The sequence below is a fragment of the Dromaius novaehollandiae genome, chromosome 2 (assembly GCF_036370855.1).
Source record: "Dromaius novaehollandiae isolate bDroNov1 chromosome 2, bDroNov1.hap1, whole genome shotgun sequence".
In the NCBI taxonomy this organism is placed as follows: domain Eukaryota; kingdom Metazoa; phylum Chordata; class Aves; order Casuariiformes; family Dromaiidae; genus Dromaius; species Dromaius novaehollandiae.
In genome coordinates, this window is record NC_088099.1 from 29,317,271 (window position 1) to 29,341,223 (window position 23,953).

Here is a 23,953-nt window from a genome sequence, read left to right on the forward strand (position 1 = left end):
ATTTGAATGTCTAGAGTGCCCATTCTTTTTTATGGACCTCTAGGTCTTTTCACTGAGATACACATGAACGTGAGGTCCATTCTTGCTGAGCCAGTAGGAATTTATCAGGGGAACTGATGGGGAGCCCCAACCTAACCTATAAAGGAGAATGAGATCAGATAAAGCCACAATACGACTCCCATGGAGTATTGCAGCAATACTCATAAACTGTAAGTGTTTAGAATTTCAGCTAAAAAATAGGAATTTATTCCTGTGCTCATGGGGGGGGGGGGAGTTTTTTCTGTCTCCATTTGAAAATAGGTACCTTATGCAAAGAAGCTGGTATCTGACAGTGTCACCTGCTGATTACCTCTCCTAATTTATTTTATTGCTCATAGAGTTCACAGAAATCTCAGGTGAAATGAATGGCACACTTTTCTGTTGAATCAATTAAATTTATTATCCCATCTGCATAATTATGCAGGCAATATGCTTACATAACTGATAGCTTCTATTGGGAGGCAAAAACGTGGCATATTATGAAAATTATGCAAATCTCCAAAGGGTTGTGAGAGTGCTTGATTTAAAGCTTCACTGAACTACAGATAGTTTCTAAACCTTGTCAGTCCTGTTTCTAACCTTTTCTGCCCAGAAACTTAATAGATTGTATGCAAATAACTCCAATCTCTAACAGTTAATCTCTCTTTGAACTCACGAGCAATAGGTAACATTCTTGCTCTGAAGTTGAATGTCTCTGCATCAGCTTCTCGTTGACATGAACTACCTTGAAAGAAAAATACACACATTTCATATATCTAGCATTGGTAACTACAGGAAAATAGTGCTTTTTCTGTATTGACTACAGGTGTTGATTTTTTGTGTATTTGGTATTCTCCTGCAGAATGAAGGAAATTCTGAAATACATGCGAGTACTTCGATAACTCCTTTCGTTCTCTTTGAAAAGAGTAGAGATTTCTCATTTCAGGGATTTCCCTTCAATGTTGCAGAGTAAAAAACTGTAGAAATATTCTACTATTAAAAGTAGAAATTAAAAGGAATAGGTTTTCTCCTACTTTGCAGCTTGTGTTACGTGTTCTTGTGATATGGTTGCAATATTTGCACTCAGATTTACAAAATGGGATGCAATATGTAACCAGGGACGACAGTAATAGGTGAAGCACAAATCAGTGACTACTTATTGTTTGTATTTTACCTAATCCTTGAGTCCCACATGTATAACATCTGTTTGTTTTGTGAAAGCACTCAGTACTGGCTCTAAATCCTCAGAATCCTGATGGGTCCTCTTTTTTTTTTTCTCCCAAAAATGAAGGAGTCTTTTAGTGTGTTTACTTAAAAAAAGGCTGAGTGAAATAGTTGTGCATGTATGTTGGCCAATTTTCAGTTATTGTAATTTATACATTGAATACATTTTAAGGGATTGTTTGCCTCTACAGTTGGAATCACAGGCACTGAAAACCAGTTATTTCTAAGTTGGAGAAAGCACCACGAGGCCTTTAAGCTATCGATTTAAAGACCTTCTCCAGACAGTCCTCGCTGCCTGAAAAGGCTGCATGAAGCTAAGTTGCCATTCTCATTGCGTCCCTTTTTCTCGATAAAAATGCAAGCATCTAGGTACGGCACCGCAGACTTTTAATAAAGTCGCTGGGGGGTTCCGGGAGGGGGCAGACTCCTGGCTGTTCTCACGGCGGCTGAGGAGGGAGAGGCAAGGGGCGCCAGAGCAGCCCAAAATGTCATTTTTTGCCCTCCAGGCCGGGCATGCCCGGCGGGCTCTCGCTGCCGAGACAAGGAGGCCCCGTCCGCTCGCTGACGGGAGACGCTGCCTGGCCCGCTCGCCGTCCCTGAGGGGACGGGCAGCAGGCTGGCAGCTCTCCCGCGGCATGTGACACGGGGGAGGGGGCGAAGGGGAGCCGCGCGTCGCCACCCAACAGCTCTGAGGGAAGGCAGCGGCCCGGTGAGCTGCGCCTGCGCAGCAGAGGCGGTGCACGGCCCCTCCCCCCCACCTCCAAGGAGCCCAGGGGCGGGGCGCGGGGTGCCGCGGCGCAGCGGCCGCCCAAGGAGACGCCGGCGGCGTCGGGAGCGCGCGCGCGCGTGCGCGCTGGCCCCGCCCCCGGCGGGAATTCCCATTCCCGCTCCCTCTCCCGCTCTCGTAACGGCTGTCGCCCCGCCCCCTCCCTTCTGGGGCTGTCGCGGGGTGGCTGCGCCGGGCGATGGGGGCCGAACCCCGGCGGGCGGCCGAGGGAGGGGGCGCTGCCCGGCCGTGGCGGTAAGTGGGGCTGGGGCGGGCCCTTCTGTAAGGGGGGGAGGAAGGGGAGGGAGAGGGAGGCGGGCGGGCAGGCAGGCAGGCAGGCAGCCCGCCCGCCCGCCCGCCCGCCCCACCGCACCCCTCCCCCCTGCGCGGGGGGTGGGGGAGTCCGTTACGGTCGTTGCAAACCGCCAGCGTCGGCTGCCGGAGGAAAGGACGAAGCGAAGCCCCTGCTGGGCGGGCAGTTCCTCGGCTGTGGGGTAAAATCCGGCCGGGCTCTAATACTGCCTCACCCCCTGGCGGGGCCTCCGCCTGGGGCTGTGGCGGCTTGAGGGGGGGGGAAACGGGGGGGCAGCTCCTTGCACAGGGAGCGTGTGCCGACGTGTGCGAGTGCACGTAGATGAGGGACACGCTCGTGTTAACGTGCGTGCATCCGTGTGTGTGTGTGGCTGCAGGCTCATACGGGCATCGGTACGCGCACGGCCGCGCACACGGCCTGGGTGGGAGCCGCGGCGCCGCTCGTCACGCCGGCGGCAGGCCCGACAGGTGGCCGCGCCGGGCGGCGCAACGGTCGCCGGCGGGGGGAGGGGCGGGGGCGCGCGGCCGCCGCGCGACGTCGGTTGGGTCAGCGAGGGCGCCCCCGGGGTGCCGTCTGCCTGCCGCTGCTGTGAGGTGGCTTAAAAACAAAGAGCGGGCCAAAATCTCTCTCTCGCTCTCTTTTTTCTTTTTTTTTTTTTTCCTCTTTCCTCACGTTTTCGTGGTTTTGATGCCTCTTGGCTCGGCTCGTTGCCAAGAAGCTTGGCATATTACTCTGCTGTAATACTCTGCTTCCCCCCCCACCCCCCGACCTACATCTGTTACTAGGATGTTTATGTTGGTGCTCTTTACTGTCTCTTACCTATGATAGCTGCTGTTACTATTTAAGAAAATGGGCAGCATCATAAGTCAAGAATCCAAAATTGATTTTGTCATAAAGTGTTCCGTGAATTTCCTCAGAGGAGTGGTGAGGTTCTTCACGTAGCTGATGGACTATGACTGCCTCTCTGCGCAGCAGGCAGATGCTTTCTGGCATACTTCAGCTCGTGCAGCTTTACGTTTTTTTGCTGCTGTTGTTCTTGGTAGAGTTCTGATCTACCTCTCCGGGTTCAACGTACAACCCAGAGCCCTTAGCATGGCCTTTGTTGAGATCTGCATTCATTATGCATATGCAGGAGCTGTACTGTTGATTTGATGCCTTTTTAATTGGGGGGGGGGGCGGCTTAAGAAACATCTTAGTGAGAGTTGTACAGTGACCTAAGTAACCGTAGCAAAGAAAAAAAAAAGTCTTAAGAGAATTTTAAAGTGATCAATTGCATCAGGGCTATATTTTAAATTGTTAAAATACTAGTGATTGGATTACTAAAGCTTCCATTCTTTTAAGCAGTTAACAAGTTAATTTTAAATACTTTCATTGAAGCTCATTTTCTGAACACAGCTGTTTATCTTATTTACATACCATTGTTTTCATGTTACCTTAAGAACCAAGTGCAGGTTAATACTTGAAACCAGACAATCTGGATTTGAGTTATAAAGGGGGTAACACAATGTCTTGTTTTTGTTTGGTTATATAAAGTGTCATCACAGATTAGTGAGATTCTTGTGTTTTTTTCCATCCTCTGCCCAAATCCCTGAAGCAAAGATTACAGAGAGAGAGAAACTGTTTTATTACCAGCAAGTTTTTTAGTGCACTCAGTTTATGATTTAAGAAAATTTGTTAGGGACACTAAAATAAAATGGCTATCATCATGCCACCTGGTTGAAAATCAGAAAACATAAAATTTGTAAACTATTTTGGGGGTGTTTTGGCTCTGCATGTTGTTTCTCAGCCTGTTTTATTTTCCTCTAGTGAAATATGTGGTAAATAATTTCTATTCTTAATTCAGTACAATCGTCTTACTAAGATGCACTTCTAAAATTCCATGTATTTTGCAAAATAGTCATAGTAACTATCACATTACAGTGGAACAGGAATGTTATTTCTTTGATAATCGCTCACCTGAGTTGCTTCAAAGGAACAAACTTAGTGGGTGCACCTTATTTTGAAGAGTGCAAAGAAAAGTGCACTGAAAACATATTAGAAAACGCTGAGGATAGGGAAATTCCCTCCTAATCCCTAATAATTAGATACGTGTCTGCAGTCTGATGTGCTAGGTGGTTTATCTCCTTTTTCAAAACACTAGATTACAGTTGTATAGTGCAGAAATTGCTGCTCTATTTCTGGTAGAAATTGCTGGTTTATTTTTCTGAATCATAGTAAATTTTTGACAGAGATTCAGGCTTTACTGTGTGACAGAGTCTTTCCCTTTGTTGGCCTGTATTGTGCTCCCATAAAAATAGTTGGTTTGTAATTTTAAAAATATTATCGTTTGTTTGGAAATTTTGAACCCAGAGAAGTGAAAAATAACATAGAATAACACTAACTGGTATGTGTTAGTACTAAAAGAAGCTTCTCTTTTTCTTTTTCTTTCTTTGACAAAAAATTTAAGACAAAAGCTAAACATCAGGAGGAGTGGTAAACATTTTCAATAAAGATTTTTAATGCTTTTTTTCCTAAAATGGAACATCTTTAAATGTTCATCTTCAAGCCGTAGTACAGTAGGAACTTAATATTTGCAAGATTAGCTCTAGAGAAAACTGAAATATGTAAAACAGTATTTTTGTATAATTTCTCAATTTTGTATTATTATTGTGACTTTAAAAGCTATCACTTAGGGTTTGGAGAACACGCTGATAAGTAATAGGGAAAAGTACTTGTGGCCGTTACTAAACAGTTTTGTTTTGTTTGTTTTTAAGTGAATTTAGTGGATGGCGGAAAGTTGGCTTGAGCGTTGAGTTGCTGAAATGTTTTGCTGTTTGAGAGCTGTGAAAAGGTAGGGTATGTTGCTGACCTAATTTAATTTTAGCATATGTATAAATGTTGTTTGCTTGTGACTTAAAGATACGTGAAGCTGACTGTGTTTTTTTGTTTAATATTTATTTCTTTGGCTTTTTCCATCTATACAGCTTTAAGTTTTCAACATAGTATCCACAGTTGAAAATCCCCAAAGCCATATGCTTGTGCTCCAGTGAGATATCAAAAAGGCTCTATACAAAACAAAGGTTTTAAAATGGCTGAATTATGAGAAAATGGTATTCTAAAGCTGAATATGATATCTGATATATTATTGCATTACTGAGTTATTAAAATTCAGCATTGCAAAAGGAGAGGAATATATCTGTAATAATGAGCTTAATTTTAACAAAGCTTTTCAGTGCCAAAGATATGAGCAAAAATGTTAAACACTGGAGAGTTGTGGCAAAAAAAACCAAAGGGAATTATTTAATCAATAAATTAAATCTCTCCTAGATTACGATTGCATAATGCGTTCAAGTAGAGATTGTATTTCATAGCTTTCATAAAGTGAAGATGGCTCTCCTCAAAGAGGTTATGACCTTGATTTTAACATGAATCTTTTCTCATCTCTTTCAATCTGAATAAAGCTCTTAGAACAATCTGTTGCTCATTGTCAGAGAAGCCACAGGCATCTTCTGTGCATTTTCTCCCTCTAAATTCATTTTAATTCATTTATTTTTGTCACTTCATTTGAAGGATGCCTCAGAGTTCTGTCTTTCACCTTCACTGAATGAATTCTTCCTTCTGTCACACAGATTAATTTTGGCCTTTGAGCATTTCTCTTTTAAGCAAGTTGAAAATAGACTTTTGGCTAGAATCCTGAGCCTTCCTACTCCCATGACAGTGTTGTTTAGATACAAAGCAAGGGAACTGAAGTTATCCATACTTGGCCGTTTTTCTGGAACAATACCAGAGGAAATGATTAATATTTTACAGGTATGTTGGAATTTTTTTCCAAACTACTGGAAACAGCTTGCAGTATAGTTAGAGTGTGGATATGGGAAATGATCTAAAACAAGGCAAAAAGAGAACTGAGCTGCTTACTAGACCCAGCAGTTAGAAGGAGGTAGAATGTGGGTTTCTGGCGTGCCTGTTAATCAAAGCCACCATCAAGTAGGTAACTGGTTAATTTTCTTTCTTTTTTTTCTTCTGGAAATATTTTTTTTTCTTTTTACTGCTTCCATTCACTTGCTGCAGAAGAAAAGTATGAAGAGAACTTGGGCTTTTTTTTCCTCAGGAAGATGGGGGTTTTTTGGTCCTTCTGGATCTAAAATAGTAATGGATATGACTGAGTGGATTTTTATGTAGTCTGCCTTGCTTCCTTTCTTGCCAGGGTGGGTAAAGTTTTTTCCTCTGTTGCTGAGGAACTCTGCCATGTTCTTATTGAGAGGTTTTACTCTTCATGAAAGCATGGTGTTGGTGTGATAGTTCACCACCTCCTGCTATTCAGATTAGGATCATGAACTACAATGCTGGCTAGTCCTGGAATCTCTTTCAGATGCAGCTAGCAAAGAAGCAGAGGTGTTTGCCAAAGAATTTTTTTCTTCTATTTAATCCACACTTCTGAAAATTGTCTGTGGTCATAACAGTTCAAAATTTTATCAGTTGTCTTAAATTACAGGTCTTCCTTCCCACCTTTCTACAAAAACCTTTCCTGTTATCAGCAAGCTGACTTTAAAAACTTGTTAAATAATTTGCCTGCCTCTTATGGACAGAAACAGTTAGCTTTAGCTATTTCCACATTTCTAATTGAAGGGCTAGGAAGGTTGACAGGTAAAGTCTGTCAGCCTTACCTAAAAAAAGGTAAAGTAAGGGTTATCACATCCTCTTGACAATTCCATTGTTGTCATTTACCGTTTGCTAATACAAAAAATACTGCTTATTTTCCCAGTGCACATTTTGTTTCTTGTTTTTTGTTTTTTTAATGAAAGGTGGCAGAAGATGTTCGCACATGTTTCTGTGTCTGAGATGATTGCTTGGTCTAGGGTGCTGAGTGAATAGCTTTTTATAAAAGTCTTTCTTACTAGTACTTAATGTAGCCATTCTTTTTGTGTGAATGGGAAGCAGTTTTGCCTCTTACCTGCTATACATTTTCTTGTTTGGGGCTTGCAGTTTGAATGAATGCTACTGTGAGAAGAGAAGCCCTACTCATTTGAGTTGTAAACTAAAATGAATGTAGATCAGAGAGAAAACTGACCAGATGAATTTCTTAGCCTGTGAGATCAGTTAAAAGGCAAAAACTATTATTAAAAAATATATATATATATTTATTTTATATAAATATAAAAAAATTAAATAATCTTTTGGTAATTAGGATGCTAACCTGAACATCAGCTTTGAGCTATGGGAGGAAACCTTCATGATCTTCGCTCCAGAACTTGTTATTCCTTCCATTTCAGTCTTCTCTTACACAAATGTGCTCTTTAAACTGTTGTTTAATTTATACATAATTGGAGTTATTCAGTCTTTTGTACTTTCTGAACTTCCTAGAATTTCTTCAACATAACCTTTCCTTCTACTCTTATTTTAAAACAACTTTTCCTACCCCTGAAATTCCTTTTGTCCTTGTTTTCTTCTCTTTCAATGAAGGTTAAAAAAAAATGTGTTTTCTTACTTGATAAAGTCTTGTGTAAAAGCAAATGCTTGGAAAATAAGATTGAATTTGTTTAGCATGAGTACATGAACCTCAGAAACAAATGTAGGACTACTTCTGATTGAAATACTATTATTACTTCTGGTTGAAAAATAAGGCTCTTTTGACACTTCTCGAGAAATATTGGCAGTTTGCTTTTTAATTTGGAGGTTCAAAAGTATGTAAGCTTTGGCTCTCAGGAGCAGCTTCAGGAATTGTTACAAAAATCTGCCACCAAAACCAGTCTTTGTCATTTTAAAAGAACTACTTGACTGGGGAATTTTCATTTGATCAGACTTTGAGAAGGTAGAGAAAAATGTTATTGTACTTATCTAAATGTCATAAATCAGTCATTAGCATCCACCATCTCTGAAACCTGTTAACTTTGCTCCATACAAACATGGCTTTGTGTGTCACAAGGGAAAAAAAAATCCAGCACTGAGACTGAAAATACCATTTTTAAATGATTATACTTTCAGTTCAGAGTGTTTACTCCATTCCCATATTCTAATGTAATTTATATCAGTTTGCCATTTGATTAGTGGCATCATAGGTAAACATTTTTTATTATTTTGTTAGGTTATGCCTGGAGAAAATACTGCCACAATGCATTCTTCAGTCAAGATCTCTGTCAGGAGCTGATGCCATCAATGCTCTCAGACCTTTCTATTTTGCTGTGCATCCAGATTTCTTTGGCCAGCATCCCAAAGAGAGGGTAAAAATCTTTCAGTGACCTTTTTTTGTAAATGTGGCATATATCAAAGATGGAAGTGTTTTAGCTGTTTTTACTACTGTTAGAGGAACATTAGCTAACTTTAGAATTGAATGTCATTGTTACCAAAGAACAAAAAAAAATTTTTTTTAGTTTATTTTTAACAAGGATGTATCCCTCAAACATCATTTATTTATTAGTCATATTTTCTGTGTAATTTGTATAAAGAAAATCCTGACTCCTTCTAGGCTGGTTATAATACATATTATTTTCTTTACCACTTTGAAATGTGCATTATATTTGAAAACACTGGAGTTTTTTTAAGCTTGAAAGCCTCAAAAATGATGTTTTTGGAGTCTGTTATAGGAATGTACCAGTGTATATGTCATTGCAATTTATTTGGGCAAGGTAATTATTCAGTTATATTGAGAACATGAACTATATGACTGTTCATTAAGAGCAGCTGGCAGTTTTTAAAAACTAAGTCTGCATGTTAGATTAAAAAGGTAAGATGAAAACTCTTGCCAAATTCATCATTTGCAATGTTTTTTTTTAATAGGAGGTAAATGAAAATTCTCTGAAGAGGTTAAATGGTTACTTGGAGAATCTGCAGAAACCGGGATTTCGTTCTTTTAAACCAACTCATCTTACCTTTTATGTAAGAGAAAGTGAACCAAACACTTCTAATGTTCAAGAATCCTTCAGTGCTTCAGGTGCTTTTATGTCGTGTAGAATGTATCTTCCTGTGTTAAAATTCTTTAAAAAGGCCATTCCTTAGTGTTACACTGTCGTACTGACTTTTCAGTTGAGTAAAATCCTGTCAAACCATGAAAATATGCATTAGGCCACAGAGTTAAGACCATCCCAAGTAACTACACATCTTAAGATTTAAATAAAATATTGCAAGAATGAGAATTTATGGTGACATCGAGGTCAAGTTACAGTATGGTAAAGTAAAAAACATACATTGAAGTAAATGATAATTTTACTGCTTTTAATATCATTGTGCATGTTTAACTGGAGCAAAAGTTAGGTCCTTTTTCTCATTGCAGACAATGTGTAGTAATGCGATATCAGTGTGCTGTAGAATCAGTATGAATTTATTCTGAAAGCAGAAATTGTATAATTTTAATTTACCATATACTCTTTTAGCTTTGAGACTACAGAAAATATTGGAGAGTTTGGAATACTTGTTTTGATTAGTTTTATTTTACAAATTTGTCTCTAAATGAACTGGTTTGCCTTACCTGTCACATACATTTTCATTATGTTCTGTATCCTGCTGGTCCAAAACCTTGAGCAAATTTTGAGGGATCCTACTGCTAGAACACAAAAAATACACTGTTCTTCAAGAAAATACTAGTGGTATGTCCACTTTTATTTAAAATAAGACTTGAACTGGCAGCTGTGTTCTGCTTTTGACTGTAAAACTGGCTTGCTTTATAATGGGTCAGTTAGTCCAGTCACGTAACTACTGGGCTTTAGTTTTAGCAAGTGCATGTTTTTGAAGCTTTTGTTCAGTTTGTTAAGAATTGTTACAGTACTTAATTTCTATGGTGAATTGTATCCAAATTGATTATTAGTAATAATATAAATTGTGTGTAGAGCTGTTGGACAAAACTGCCACTGCTAAATGAAAATCATCTTTTTTTTGCTTTCACTTCAGCTGTGGCTAAGCTTCCAACTTGTCCAAAGATTCAGGTAGCTGAAATAGCTCTCTGTTTTTGGACCTGTACAGTTTTAAAGGTTAAACTGTGCTTTTGAATTTTGCAGTGAATATTGAAATAACAGTTTCATCTTAATTTCCACGTGCTTACCTATGCACACCTTTTTGAGCTCTTGTAAGATGAGAGAAGCGTGAATGCATTTAAAAATATTTTTAATTAAATAATGCTAATTTTGTGGGACTTGTATTTTATAGGGTTTCGAGCAGTCAGTTTTACATTACATACCAGGGACCTACTGAGCACAGTATTAGATATTCTCAATTCCTGCAGTTTATCTACGGAGCATGTTCAGAGTTTGAATGTGAACTCTCAGTCCCGCAAGGAAGCAAAAACCGTGCTGAACAGACCTATCAAATGGGATAAGACTTACTATTCATTTACTGGATTCAAAGATCCCGAGGAAGAACTAGAACAAGCCCAGAGAGTGGAAACAACTTTAATGTATGTAAAGCTTTTATTTAATTGATATTTTTGTAGAATAAATCGGTCTTATTTAATACTGTTTTGGGTTCTTGCTGTGTTTTTTTTCTTTTTTTGAAGGCAATCAGTAGTCTTTCTAAACCATACAAAATACTATCATCCAATATGTAATTTCTTCACTTTTCTACTGGTATAATTAAAAAGAGTTCAGATGATCTCCTGGGATAACTATAGTGCCAGCTAAGCCAAGGCATTCCCGTCTCTTTGCCCAGCATTCATGTCTGGTTAATCTAGTTTTTCAGTTTCATGGAATATTACTGACAATTCAGAAGGAGGCAGGACATTTCACTTCCTATAAATAGCTCCTCACATCTTAGAGGACTTCAGTAACGCAACATTATAAGCCTATAATCTTTATCATTAGTATTTCATTATCACAGTCTGCAAAAAAAGAGATAATACACCAACTTTAATGTTTAGATCTAGGCAATTATTTATAATAAACTTGCGTTTAGTGCAACATGTGATTTAGAAGTTGGTTGTTATAAACTGTATCTGCTAATTTGGGGGCAAGATGGGAAATCCTGACCTCAAACCCTTCTTTATAACTGAGAATTATGTGCCATTTAGATTAAATTACAGAATTGAAGTGATAATATCTTCAGAGCAAAGGATACCCATTATCCTACCTAGCATCTCACAAATAAAACTACTATATTATGTGGTGCAGTAAAACATATTTAACCTATTAGACAATCTTATAGAAGACATATTGAGAGTCTGGTTTTAATACTTGACGATTTGGGCTTTGGGCCTCTCTTCTTATTTTTGAGTTTGAATTTTTTTCTCTTACACTATAAAGTAAGAATTGCAGTATTTGTTTTTGTAAAAATAAGAGCAAGACTTAGCTTCCAGGGTCATGCTATGAGCAAGTGCTAAATGTCTTAAAGTAGTATTCTTCTAGAAACAGAACAATCTACTTGTTGAAAGTCTCAAAGTGCTCCATGAGTCGTGCTTCCCTGATTGCGATTACTGACTGAAGAACTGTAAAACTTTGGCCCATGTATCTACGTTCATCCCAGCACTGTAAGAGTTACTTAAGTTGGCCCTTTAGTATTTTCTCTCTTATTTGATAGTCCATTATGATCACCTTGATTTTTTTTTTATTATTATTTTTTAAGACAAGTACAGTACTTCAGTTTTCATTAAAGCACTATGCTTTGATGCTCTCCCCCTAAATCACACTGATCTGCTGCTCTACACCTTTCACACCTCTCAGAAAGGTCTTACGGTTTTAACACTGTCAAAGTATTGCTGTTCAACTTGATTGCTTAGTTCCCCATCAGACGTTAAACACTAGGTTTTCTTTTATAGAATCTCAAGGGGAAGCATTTAGCAGTTTCAGTTTCTGTTCTTTGCTTTTAAAACTTACCTTTACCTGATAACATTAATGTTTTATTTCAAGTTAACATAAGGAGTTCGGTTAGTTGTACTGTTTGCATGACAAATAATATGGCATGCCCTACTTTGTTTTTCCCTTTCTAAGATCCTGGTTAGATGATAATGAAGAAAGTGCAGTAAAAAAGCTGAAGAAGAGTTTACCGCTTAGAAAAGAACTAGAACGCTTAAAATTTGAACTCTCTCATCAACTCCAGCTCTCTGATATCAGGTAATAAGTTAAATCAGATGAACTTGCATTAAAAACTTGTCAAAGCAAGGAATTGTTGTGTAATGTAGTGCCATTGTTTTTGAAAGCTTATTCCAGCAAAACAGCTATATTTCATATATGTTAAAGTGTTGTTGCACTGAGTAAGATTTTCCCAGAAGTTGTCCACGGGGACAAAAGTTTCCAGTTAGAATCCACTCAAAAAGATGTAGCATTTGTAAGGCAAGAGATTGTTTTGACTAGTAACACAAGCTAGAACTGAGGCAAGCATGTAAGCAAATAGGACCTGTGCATTTCCTTTAATTTGCATATTTTGCTGGATTAAATTGCTTTCCCCAAGTTCAAGTGCATGTTTACTAAGATAACTACGTTAGCAGTGAAAAGCAGCTTTGTACGTGGTATTTACTGACACCGTGTGAAGTCTTAATAAAAATGCCCTTCTCTCTGGTATTTTGTTTCCCACATTCTAGAGGAGGAAGAGATTTGTTTGCTTTAGAGGGCAGAGTACAGTTTGTGCTCTTGTTTCTTCAGAGTATTTTTCAGAAAATACTTCATAATCCTCATTTGAAGGGACAAAGTTAAAGAAAGAATGTTCCAAAGTCTGTTCACCAATGGGAGAACAAACTTTGGAGGACTATATCAAAGGCTAACCTGTTAAGTTCTCCTTTTAACCAGGAAAGAATAAGATTCTCCAGAGAACTGGAGCTTCTGAAGTCATGCTTCTTTTCCTTTCACTGTGTAGAGGACCTTGCTTCCTCAGGCTGAAGCCAGTCTTTCTGAATACAATTTCTAATCCTCTGCAACTGTTCTGTGGTGGGGGGAGGGGGGGGTTGTTGGTGGTGGGTTTTTTTTGTTTTTGGGGGTTTTTTTAAGTTTCTAGAACTATGTTCAGTATTAAATGCATGAGTTTGTTTTTATTCATGGCTTATATTCAATTTTCTTATAGTTTGTGCTTTTAAAATGCTCTAAAACTACTACATTCTGTAAAGAGCTAAATATTAACCTTCCACAATTTAGAAAGGAATGCAAGTTGTCAGAAATCTGGCAAGTAACTATATTAATAGGAAACTGCTATTCGTGCAGCCTAATGCTAGTTTTTGCAGAGGTTTGAAAAATAGCGGGATTGTTAGCTTTATTCTATGTATAAATTTAGGACAACTGAAGAGAGGATAGAGTCTGAAAACCACATTTTTACATTCCAGTCTGTACTAGTAATACCACTTTGGCCTTCACTAGGTAATAGTAAATAGTTATTGAAATGACTTATGTTATAATAGACTGAGTTGCCTTATGAGTGTCATGATATAGTGCCATTCTCTGTGTCCCAAAGGTGGCTTTTTGCTAGTTAATGGATTTCTCTAAACAAGAGGAATGATAATTTCCCACTTTGAGGCAGTTTTAAATCAGCCTGAAGTTTAGCTAAAGATCAAGAACATAATTTTTTGATGTATTGGGACAACTTTACAATTTAAACTTTTTGAAATTTAATTACTAGTGCATCTGTTCTGTGTATGATGAAAGAAATATCAAAACAATGTATATTTAAAGTCACCAATGTCACGTAAGTCCTGTGTCGTGCATGGTTTAACAGAGTTATTACAGAAACAAGACAGAAACATTATAGAAACAAGAATTATTCCACTGTTAAATACTGTTTAAAAAAAAACCAGCAAGTTACAATCAGAATCATAGTAATGTCTTGGGGGGGGGGGGGGGGACAACTTCCTTGTATACAGTATTTGCTCCTCTAGACAAACATTACACAGTGTGCAAACAAACTGCATGTCGCATGACTGGAACAAATATTGGGTTGCATATTGCTATTTACTTACTCTTCCCCTTCTTAGTAGGGGAGAGATTTGCTTTTCAAGTTCTATTCCATCTACTAGCTTTTGTATTTATTTTTCCTAGATTCATTTACTTTATCTGTTGTTATTCCATATTGTTCTTGGCACCCACTTTGAGAGATTCTGTTTGTTTTTTTTATTTTAGACTTTTATCTCTTCAAATAGCAGATGACATGGACAGCTTTTCAGTAGGGTCTTTGCTTTTATTACTGTCCAAGAAGTGTTATTCTGTGTGAGATATTGTCTGTGTTTTAAGGCTCTCAGCTGTATCTCAACTTCTGCAATTTTGTTTATGTAATGTTGAGAATGAAGTACTCTCAATTGTGTTTTTACTTAGGTGGCAGAGAAGCTGGGGTATTGCTCATCGCTGTAGCCAGCTACACAGTCTAGGTCGTTTAGTCCAACAAAGACCTGAAGTATTAAAAAATGTTAAAGGTATATTTGTTACTTGTTTCATATATTCTAGTATGGTATTGATTCAAAGATGCATATGAGTCTTCAATGACCAGGCTGCTCTACTGCTTTTCGCAAGTGCTCTTGGTAACAGTAAAAACCTGCTGGACTTAACTAAAATACTGGTGAGAACTCGCATTTTAAACTACAATGTATTTTTTTAAGTGACTTTTCCTGACAGTGTTGCTCATTACACTCAGCTTCTACTTTATTTATTATTACCTGCAAGCCTAAGTACTGCCAATGAAAGCAAAAAATTCAGACTGTTTGTCTGAAAGGGTGGAAGGTAGCAATAGATTTTTACCTATGGTAGAGCCAGCACAAAAGTGCTAGTAGTTCTCCAAAGAGCCAATAATCTGTAAGGAGGACTTACTAAAATCTCTTTAAAATGGTGGTGTTATGTTCCGTTATCACACATGTATCATCTCAGGAAAAACTAAAATATTCTGTAAACCTGATAATTTTTCTCTTGTACCTGTTTGACCTATGGCAGTAGCTCTCTGCTTTAATTGTAACTCCGCATTTATGCCTCTCTTCAGATTCTCGGTTTTGAGTGGCTTTCATTTGAGGATTCATTTAATCCTTTGTCAGAAGGCAGAGAGGTTAGGACAACTTAAACCTATTGCTTATTGTATCAGATTTCAGATTAGTTTTTTACCTGAGTGTGCTAAGGATGTAAAGTGCTAGAAAAGTCAATCTCCATCTTTGAAGATCTTTAATAATATATTGGACAAACACCTGTCAGAAATTATATAGGTACAATTAATCTTGCACTGAGGTAAGAGAATGGACTAGATGCTTTAAAGTCAGTGGTGTTCCGTTGTAAGGATATTGGAAAACTGATTTCTGAGGGCAGGGTAAAATGTCAGTATTTTGATGTAGAGGGGTGTGTTCAACCCTGACAGGCCAGAGACTTCACTTCTGTCCTAGATACATTTTTAACGTATCAGCTGCCTTCACATTCTAGACTCCTGAAGAGAAGTAATTGGTCTTGTATTTGGAAGCCATTATATTCCATTTTATTTCTCTTTTATTTCTGTCTTAGAGCTTCCTGATTAGTTATTTCAACCTCAACTGTGTAATTCTTGCAAAGCTTAACTTCAAAGGTGGAATAATATTCTGTTCTTACAGTAGTCCAATAGTATTCTTTGCAAAGGCAACCCATGCCCTTTTATCTTGAGATTTTAGTTACTGTAGAACTACTGGTAGCATTGCTTTAACTTATGATTTGTTCAGCGTGCAGCATTTATTTAGTAGTTCAAATGGTTATGACCATGCAAGGTTCATGCTGCATAACTTAACCAGTTGTCATCTATCCATTTATGGGAACGGAGTTAAGGATTCATACTTTTTTCTTTCTTTTTTAACTCTTTGGTGGTTTTGGTCCTTGTTACGTTCCAGTCATCCATTTAAGCCTTCTCTTGTAGATTAATACTTCACACTGAGGACTTTGTGGAAGCCTATTGTGGTAAACAGTTACCTGTGCTTTTACCCAAAACAATTTTGAAAACATCCTTGAATCTTTGTTCTATGCTTTTAACAAACAAAAATCTAAACTGAAAACTGATTTCACCTAAGAATAGACCTAGTATTAGCCTTTTATGTTATCTCTATTCTTTCTTAAACAAAATCTAATATGAAGACATTTCTGATTTTACCGAGTTGTCCAGAGCTTTTTGGAAATGGTTTTGAATGGTTGTTCTTATAGTTCTTTGACCAACTTTTACAAATTGGTTCTTCATATAAAATTATTTTAAGTCTATAGCATGTGTTTCTTAGGGTATATATCTCATACAGATTCTTTAAAGAAGCTATCTGCTAAGACTTGCTCTTACTTTAAAATTAGCCTTTGTAATAAATCTAGTTACCTAAAAATCTATTAAATTTAAACAGGGAGAAGGCAAATGCTAATTAAAGTTTGTATGAAAAATCCTTGAACTGGAGTGTTCAAGAATCACTTCTTCAAATTTTGAGAATAACGAAATCACCCGCTCATTTTTGTTTGTGCTGAAAAAAATGTTTTGCCTCTGACATATTAGTAACATGGTTAAATCTTAAATAAATGTGAGAATAATTACAATAACCAAAATTATTAAAAAGTTTTATTTAATCATTAGGACGCACATTGATATTTACAGACCGTTCAGGTATGAGTGCAGCAGGCCACATAATGCTGGGGACCATGGATGTTCATCATCACTGGACCAAAGTAAGAGTTCAAAGTGAATGATTCTTAAGTCTCTTTTTAAGTTGTGACATCCTTTTTTAAAAAAAAAAAAAAAAAAACTCTAACCAAAATATTTTTTAATTTTTGTTGTGCCAGAAGCTGCTCCGGTTCCACTATTCTGTCAGATTTCTCAGTAGATTATTCTGAAATCATTTGACTTACTCAAGCAAGAGTATTTTTGTATGCATAATTGCATTCTAGTAATAACTGGGTAGATGATAAGGAGTGACTGCTAATACAGACTGTCACTTTTCACTTGTTTCCCTGTTCCAGCCTTCTCCTTAGTACCTATCTTCTGTGTCTTGACTGAGAGGTCTGAACACTTCTTAATCTTTCCAGACATAGGTTTGTAAACTAGAGATAGGGAGTCTTCCTCCTGTTTCCCCTCCCTTCAGACTTGAAACAAAACTAGTTATCAACCAAGTCCTTGGAAATAACTAGTTCCAGCCACAGAGACTCTTTGCATTTTGGAGAGTTGATAGAGATTAGTCTGGCAAAAAAAACTTTCACTGACTCTATGTGGTGTACCTCAACCACTCTAACTGTGGTGGTAAACATTTTATGTACACCTCAGCTTAGAAACTCTTTGAATCTGGGACTATAAATTTCTGTATATACAGAGATAAAGGACACCTGTCAATCTTACTACAGCCTTTCAGTTCCTTTGTAGTGTAAGTACTGGAAATGCTTATAAGCTCATTCCATTATATCTTGCCCAAAGAATTCCCATTTGGGGGAATTCTTTGGAACTTTTTTCCCTTGTGTTCCATGTTTGTACTGTTAAGAGTCTCTTTTTTTCAATAGTTTCTTGTGAATTTTTTCATGTCTTAAAATTGTTATATGCTGTGTAACATAGGAAGTGTTTTTGTTTGTGTGTGTGTGTGCGCACAGATTTTTGAGAGATTGCCAAATTATTATAAACTTCAAAAAAGGATGCTGTTCTTGGAGGATCGGATAAGCCAACTTCTGGGAGGCATACAAGTAATATATATTGAAGAGCTGCAACCCATGTTGACACTGGAAGAGTACTATGACACTCTGGACTCCTTCTACAATAAATTACTTGACAGTAGATTACCTTTTCATCCTCGCAGTCTACGAGGCTTGCAAATGATTTTAGAAAGGTACGTATTTGCAGGAAAGCTTTTTTTTCAGGCTTTTTCTCTTTTTTTTGTTACATTAGCTTTCACTAATAAGAAAACTAACCATACCACAGACTTTCATATTTCAGCAATTATTTTGTTTCTAAAGGTTTTAAGTGACTTTTCATGGGTTTGGAAGGGGTCAGATTGAAGGAAATCATGCGTATTTCAGTGAAGTTAGAGTGTCAAAATTCTGTCTATCTCATAGTGCTGTGCTGAGCTAAATCAAAGATTTTGTGCTGTCAGGTCAACAGCTGTGGCTATGGTGTATATATTTTTTGAGTATTGTTGGCAGAATTGCTTCTGAAACATTAAAAACTTAAAATATGTATAACACTTCTGTATTCTCGTGAACCAAATTTGATCTTTTTATCAATTATTCTGATTATGATTAATTGATATTCTTACCTTTGTCTTCAGATTTCATTCTGAAAGTAGTTCATATAAATATTTTAGTGCAAAAATGATACTTTGGTTTTAACTTCCACCATGTTTCGTTACAGCGGTAGATATGCACCAAGCTTGCATGAATTAGGACACTTTACAATCCCAACAGCTTGTGATCCAGCAACTCTTCAATGGTTTATTATTGCCAAAGCACAAGAAGCAAGACGGAATCTGAAAAGAAAGGAAGAGTAAGTGTTCATGTAACTCAATCCATTTAGCTCATGAAAATCTTCTTTTTGTATGTCATATTTTTTATTTGTAGTAGTAAGAGAAGCTTGAAGAATATATTCCTGCTCTTTCAAAACTTCTGTGTATAAAATGAACTTTACCTGTCAGCTTTACTGAGCTAAAAATTTAAGTGTTGAGTGAGCATCAACAGTTGCTAGACAGGACCCATCCTTCAGCTTGCAGAAATAGTTGTACTTTATTCAGAAATAAAATATATTTGCTTATAAAACATTTTCTTCACAACTGCTTTGCAAGAGGAGAGGGTTTTTTTTTTAAGGAAGAGACCTTTTTATTGAGAAAGAAAAGCAACAAACTTCTACTAATGTTACTTACATTGTGGCAAGAAAACTACATAATCAAAACTCTGGTTGGCTTCAATTGTTTTTAGAATTGTTGTTATTACTAGTTGTTAGATGACAGTTAAATGAGAAAAGGATTAGTTAGCACCTTATAAGGGGAAGAGAACAAACTTCAGATAGAATGAGGAGGGAAGTACCTCCTTGTACTCTGCTACTGCCATAGATGGTAGCAAGATGAGAGAGATTACTATAATATGTCATAGTATCAGCGTATAATATTAAGTTCATGACTTTTAGTGTCCAGCAGAGTTGTAAATTTTTGTTCTCAAGCTTGTACGTTGTACGTGCCTTTGAGGCTCAAGAGCATGAAGTGGGGATATTGTGATTATTTTGAATAAAACATTTCCATAGGTAACTGGATGTTACTGTCCTTTAGAGGTTGTTAGTGAAAGCTTATTTTGCTTTTTTGGATAGCTTTTAATGGATTGTTGATACATCACATTTTGCCATGAGCATATGTGTCATGTACAGACCTTGATGGTTTTGTGAGGGTTATTGTGGGCATGAAGCCTTCTGAAGACTTTATGGTTTTAGATCTTGTTCCTTGGGAAGCTTGATCTGGGAGATGGATTTTGATAGAACATGGAGGATTGCTGGGATTTTCCCATAAGCTGTGTGGGTTTGAACCCATACCCAGCTTTCAAGATATGTTGTTATTCCAGTATAGGTTATAATTGTTGAATAGTTTCTATAGAATACCTTTCCTTTGGTACGTGATAGCTAGAGAAGTATTGTCCATGTAGGGGTTTGGGGGGGATGTTGTAGCAAAGGTATGCATTTTTTTCTTGATAACTTACTTACCTTCCCTCCTCACCCAAAAATTACCCATCAAAGACACCTATCCCAGGAAAAAGTCATCTTCAGATTAGTAATGGAAGAATTGTGGTGCTCTCCTTATACTCTAAATGACTTTGTTTTAAGTAAGTAAGAGCTAAGCTAAATGTTTCAGCTTCTTTGTGTGTTGGATGATTGCTGCTTGGTATAAAATAGTTAAGAATAGCTGTACTGTGTCAGACCGAAGGTCTGTCTAAACCTTATCATTCGTTAGCTTAGAGAAAGGCTGTATCAATGGGGCAAAATTATAGTGGGTTTTTTTGTTTGGTTGGTTGGTGGTGGGTTTTTTTGGGTTTTTTTTGGTTTGTTTGTTTTTAAACTCCTTCCCAGATTTTAACACGAGATAATGTTTCGGCTTCAAGTGTTTTTCTCAAGTATAGATTAAGAGCATTCAATAGATTTTTTTTTTCTCTTAATTGTCTAATTACATTTTGAGCCAGTTTACATTTTGTGGCTCTAAAATATCCTGTGGCAGCAAATTATACAGTTTAATTAAGTGTAGTATGCGCATGTGAAGGAGGAGAGAGGTGTTCTTTTTTTATAGACCCATGGCGTGATGGCATTCTCTGGCTGTTGTGCTGTTGGAAATAGTGTGCTCTGTATTTATCACCTCTGCTTTTTTTTATTACATAAATATGTCATATTTCCCCTTAATTGTCTTTTTATTGGAGTTGAAAATTCCTTTCCACTTAATGTTTGCATGGACAAAACCCTTTTAGTACATCTGACAGATTGTTCTTATCCTCCTGTGTACCCATTTAATTCTTACATACTCACTTTGAATAACCAGTGCAGCTCACAGCAGTGGTTGTTACATGGGCTGCAAGTAGAGGAAAATAGTTTGAAATGTACAGGATTTACTTTGCACATGCAGATGAATGTGTTTTACATGCAGTAAATAGTATAGCTGGAATTTTGTATGACCTGTTGCAGTGAAGAGTTCAAATACTACTATTAAAGAGAGAATTGTGTTATCTGTGTGGCAAATGTCAGTGTTTTAGTAATACAAGATTTAGCAAGAATCTACTTTTCTTTTGTAAAGTACCACTTTCATATTGTGATAGAGGTGTAAGTCTCCTTGTGGAAGTGACTGAAACCTGCAGTTCTCACTACGTACAGCTAACTTTCTATTCTTCAAGGGAACGGCAACTTGAGATTTCATGTAACAATCAAACTTGGATCAAAGGTATTAGAGAATGCACTCAGGAGAGTGGCATGGATACATATGGTGCAGAGTTTCCTCCAGTTTAGCTTGTTAACTCCATTTCAGCCCTGACCATGCCAGAACTGGGCTGAGTTCTTGTAAAGCAATCTGAGTGCCTCCATATGGTACAGTGCAGTGCTGCACTGACATCTCATGCTGAGGTCTGGAGAGAGGGGTGTTGAGCCCCTTCGGTAATGCCTTTACCTGAGTCATTCTGAGGTCAAATAGCCACAGCAGCTGTGTCCGTGGTCAGCTTGGGCTGACTCATATCCCACTGGCTCTACAAATCTGCCTCTTGTTTCCAGGTGCTTTCACAGTAGCACTTACTGGATGAGATGTAGCACCAGCTCTGTGTGTGTGTGGTACAGTGTCCAGTTCTCTCTCTTCTGAAATCTGGAGGGCTACCAAATGCGGACAGCATTGTCTCAGCTCCGATGCAGCTAATGCTCATCCACCTAGCTGTATCCAAGCTGACCCCGTGCACAGCTGCTGCTCTGCGCTCTGTGTGCTGCATCTCCAGGTGCTGAGCGTACCCAGGCTAGTTCCACACAGGCAGGTCAGAGGCACGGAGGCCTGTTGGCTCAGATTCCATGTTGTAGGGCAGTGACTGTGGTGTTTCTACAACCAAGCTGGCTCCAGAAGAAATACAGCTATAATGTGGCACAGTGCCTGAGCTAGTATGTCTTGCTCAGCCTGAACTGTCTCTACGTCAAATGGTCCGCAGTTCCAGTGACTCTTAATTCTCTAGATTAACTTTATTTCTGAGGAGCCTGAATTTGCCTTGTGGTCTGTCTTCTTCCTACTTTTTATCTGGGCTGAATGGAAAAAATTCATCTGTAAGTTAGGATTACAATATTCTCTGTACTTCCTGCAGTTGATAAGATATTAATAATATTAATATACATCAGTTGACTGTACCCGACATCCATTGTTGTAGGTGACATACAGGGTCTTAGTTAAGATAAAGGAGTCATTACTCAGCTGACTCATTAACCTGGTTTTATTCTCAAAGTTAAAACTTTGAAGATGAAAAACTTCCATCTCTCTTTGTAAAAATGAAGCCCCAGAGGATTTTTCTTTTGGTATATTATCATTACCTGGTCACCCAAAAATTTGGTCACACAGGTTTTCAGACATGACTCTTCATAGGCATGCTATTGCATGTAGCCATGAAAGCTTGTCCAGTCTAACCTCTGAAGTATACACAGGTACTGACTTGCACAGAAACCTCAACTGTGCCATAACTGTACATGAAGAAGTGATACCTTTGTTTATATGCATATAATCTATGAATATACTTATTTCAAGGGTTTCTTTTGAAGAGAGCACATCCTAATTTTGTCACTGTATGTCATCTTCATTTACTAGGTTGATGATTACTGAAAAGGAGCTAATCAGTACTTCCACTGAAAAATTTTCTTTGGATCGGCTGTATAAGGAACCCAGTGTTTCCAGTGCGCAGATGATAGATTGTTGTAAGCGACTGCTAGAAGAATCATTACCATACCTACAAGGCATGCACCTTTGCATTTCGCATTTCTACTCTGTGCTGCAGGATGGAGACCTCTGTATACCTTGGAACTGGAGAAGCTGAGAACATATCTGATAATCAGATGAATTGTTTATTTTCTGTAAGAGGCTATAAATATGAATGTTTTTAAGAGTAAATTATTAAAATCTGTATTTTGATACCAGTATTCAACCAAAACCCTTACTTTTTACTGCTGCTCAAACAGGATTGGAGTCCTAGACAATCTGCAGGATATGCAGTATTCCCAGTTCTAGGAAAGACATCTGTACATCTTCCATACGCTTGTAGTAGTCCAAGCATAGGGTAGCAGTTGTGGAATCGCATTTCGTAGTGAATTATGAAAGTCTGCAAAAATGTACATGTGGTTTTTTAATATATTTAAGAAAAATCTATCTGGCAATACTTATATATAGGGAGGAGTGTTCCACTCCAACCAAACACTACATATCTTAAGGGATTAATTGAATGCAGAAGTTGAGTACATAATACTGCTGGTGGCAATATTGGCATTTCATATTGCTGCCTCCTACTGAATAAAAAAGAAAACTTACATCAGAATATTTTTACTTGGCAGAAAAAAGCAGTACCTTGAACTTTGGTTTCAGTAGTTTCATATACTGATCCAATGTTGTTGCCTTAGAATTTCCAAATATGCCAGCTGTGCTGTCTGCAGTTACTTTAGAGAAAAAGTCAGTCTATTTTTGGTTTTCATCATTTGTTCCATAAATACAGACCATCCTTTTTATGTACACTATTAACAAATTGCAAGCACTTACTGCCTGAGTGGTTTAATGTGACATCTAAGGAAAGGAAGCATTGATTTGTGTGGGATTGTTTGCAAGAGTAAGTACTTCTCAGTGAGAGACAGGAGTTCACAGTAAGGCTCTACAGAGCAAACACATGGACCTTTACTCAGACTCTGTTCCTTGAATAATATGAAATGAAGGTGTAAATTTATGTTGATATTTCTTCCTTGTAATACATGCCAAAAGAGATGATGTATTTGGGCTACTACTTTGCAAAAAATCCTTTCAGAAAAATCATCTGCTTAACATTTCTGGACTTGAATTTACCTATGAAAACTGGTAAATAAATAAATAAATAAAAATAAAGAATTGCCTAATGTTTACATGCCTTGTATTTACATTTGTCTTTAGTAGGGAATTTGTTGTGGTTATCTGATTCTTCCTGTCAGAAGGCTCAATTTCAAGTTGTTTATTATGTTGACAAACTTAAAACAAAAGAATCTCCACTGTGATCTCAAACACTTATGTCTGTTTTAAAATGTTGAGACTTCTAAAGATCAGCTGATGGAGTTCTGGTTTGTTAGTTAGTTCTGACTAAAATCTC

At 37.7% G+C, this 23,953-nt stretch overlaps 1 protein-coding gene across 3 annotated transcripts; it reads left to right on the forward strand.

Moving 5' to 3' along the window:
* The first annotated feature begins 2,096 nt into the window (after window positions 1–2,096).
* TCAIM (T cell activation inhibitor, mitochondrial) lies at window positions 2,097–23,732 on the forward strand. Of its 3 annotated transcripts, none has more exons than XM_064506124.1 (11): window positions 2,097–2,263; window positions 5,075–5,151; window positions 8,386–8,521; window positions 9,078–9,231; window positions 10,440–10,686; window positions 12,212–12,334; window positions 14,516–14,613; window positions 16,749–16,840; window positions 17,750–17,982; window positions 18,504–18,635; window positions 22,441–23,732. In XM_064506124.1, the coding sequence occupies exons 2-11, from the start codon at window positions 5,123–5,125 to the stop codon at window positions 22,664–22,666; spliced, it is 1,470 nt and encodes a 489-aa protein (XP_064362194.1). In that variant the 5' UTR covers window positions 2,097–2,263; window positions 5,075–5,122; the 3' UTR covers window positions 22,667–23,732. The 3 variants fall into 3 exon arrangements, with proteins under 3 accessions (XP_064362194.1, XP_064362193.1, XP_025954432.1); XM_064506123.1 differs by lacking the exon at window positions 2,097–2,263 and adding an exon at window positions 2,347–2,502; XM_026098647.2 differs by lacking the exons at window positions 2,097–2,263; window positions 5,075–5,151 and adding an exon at window positions 5,942–6,110 and having other exon boundaries at window positions 9,078–9,176; window positions 10,516–10,686.
* The last annotated feature ends 221 nt before the right edge of the window (window positions 23,733–23,953 follow it).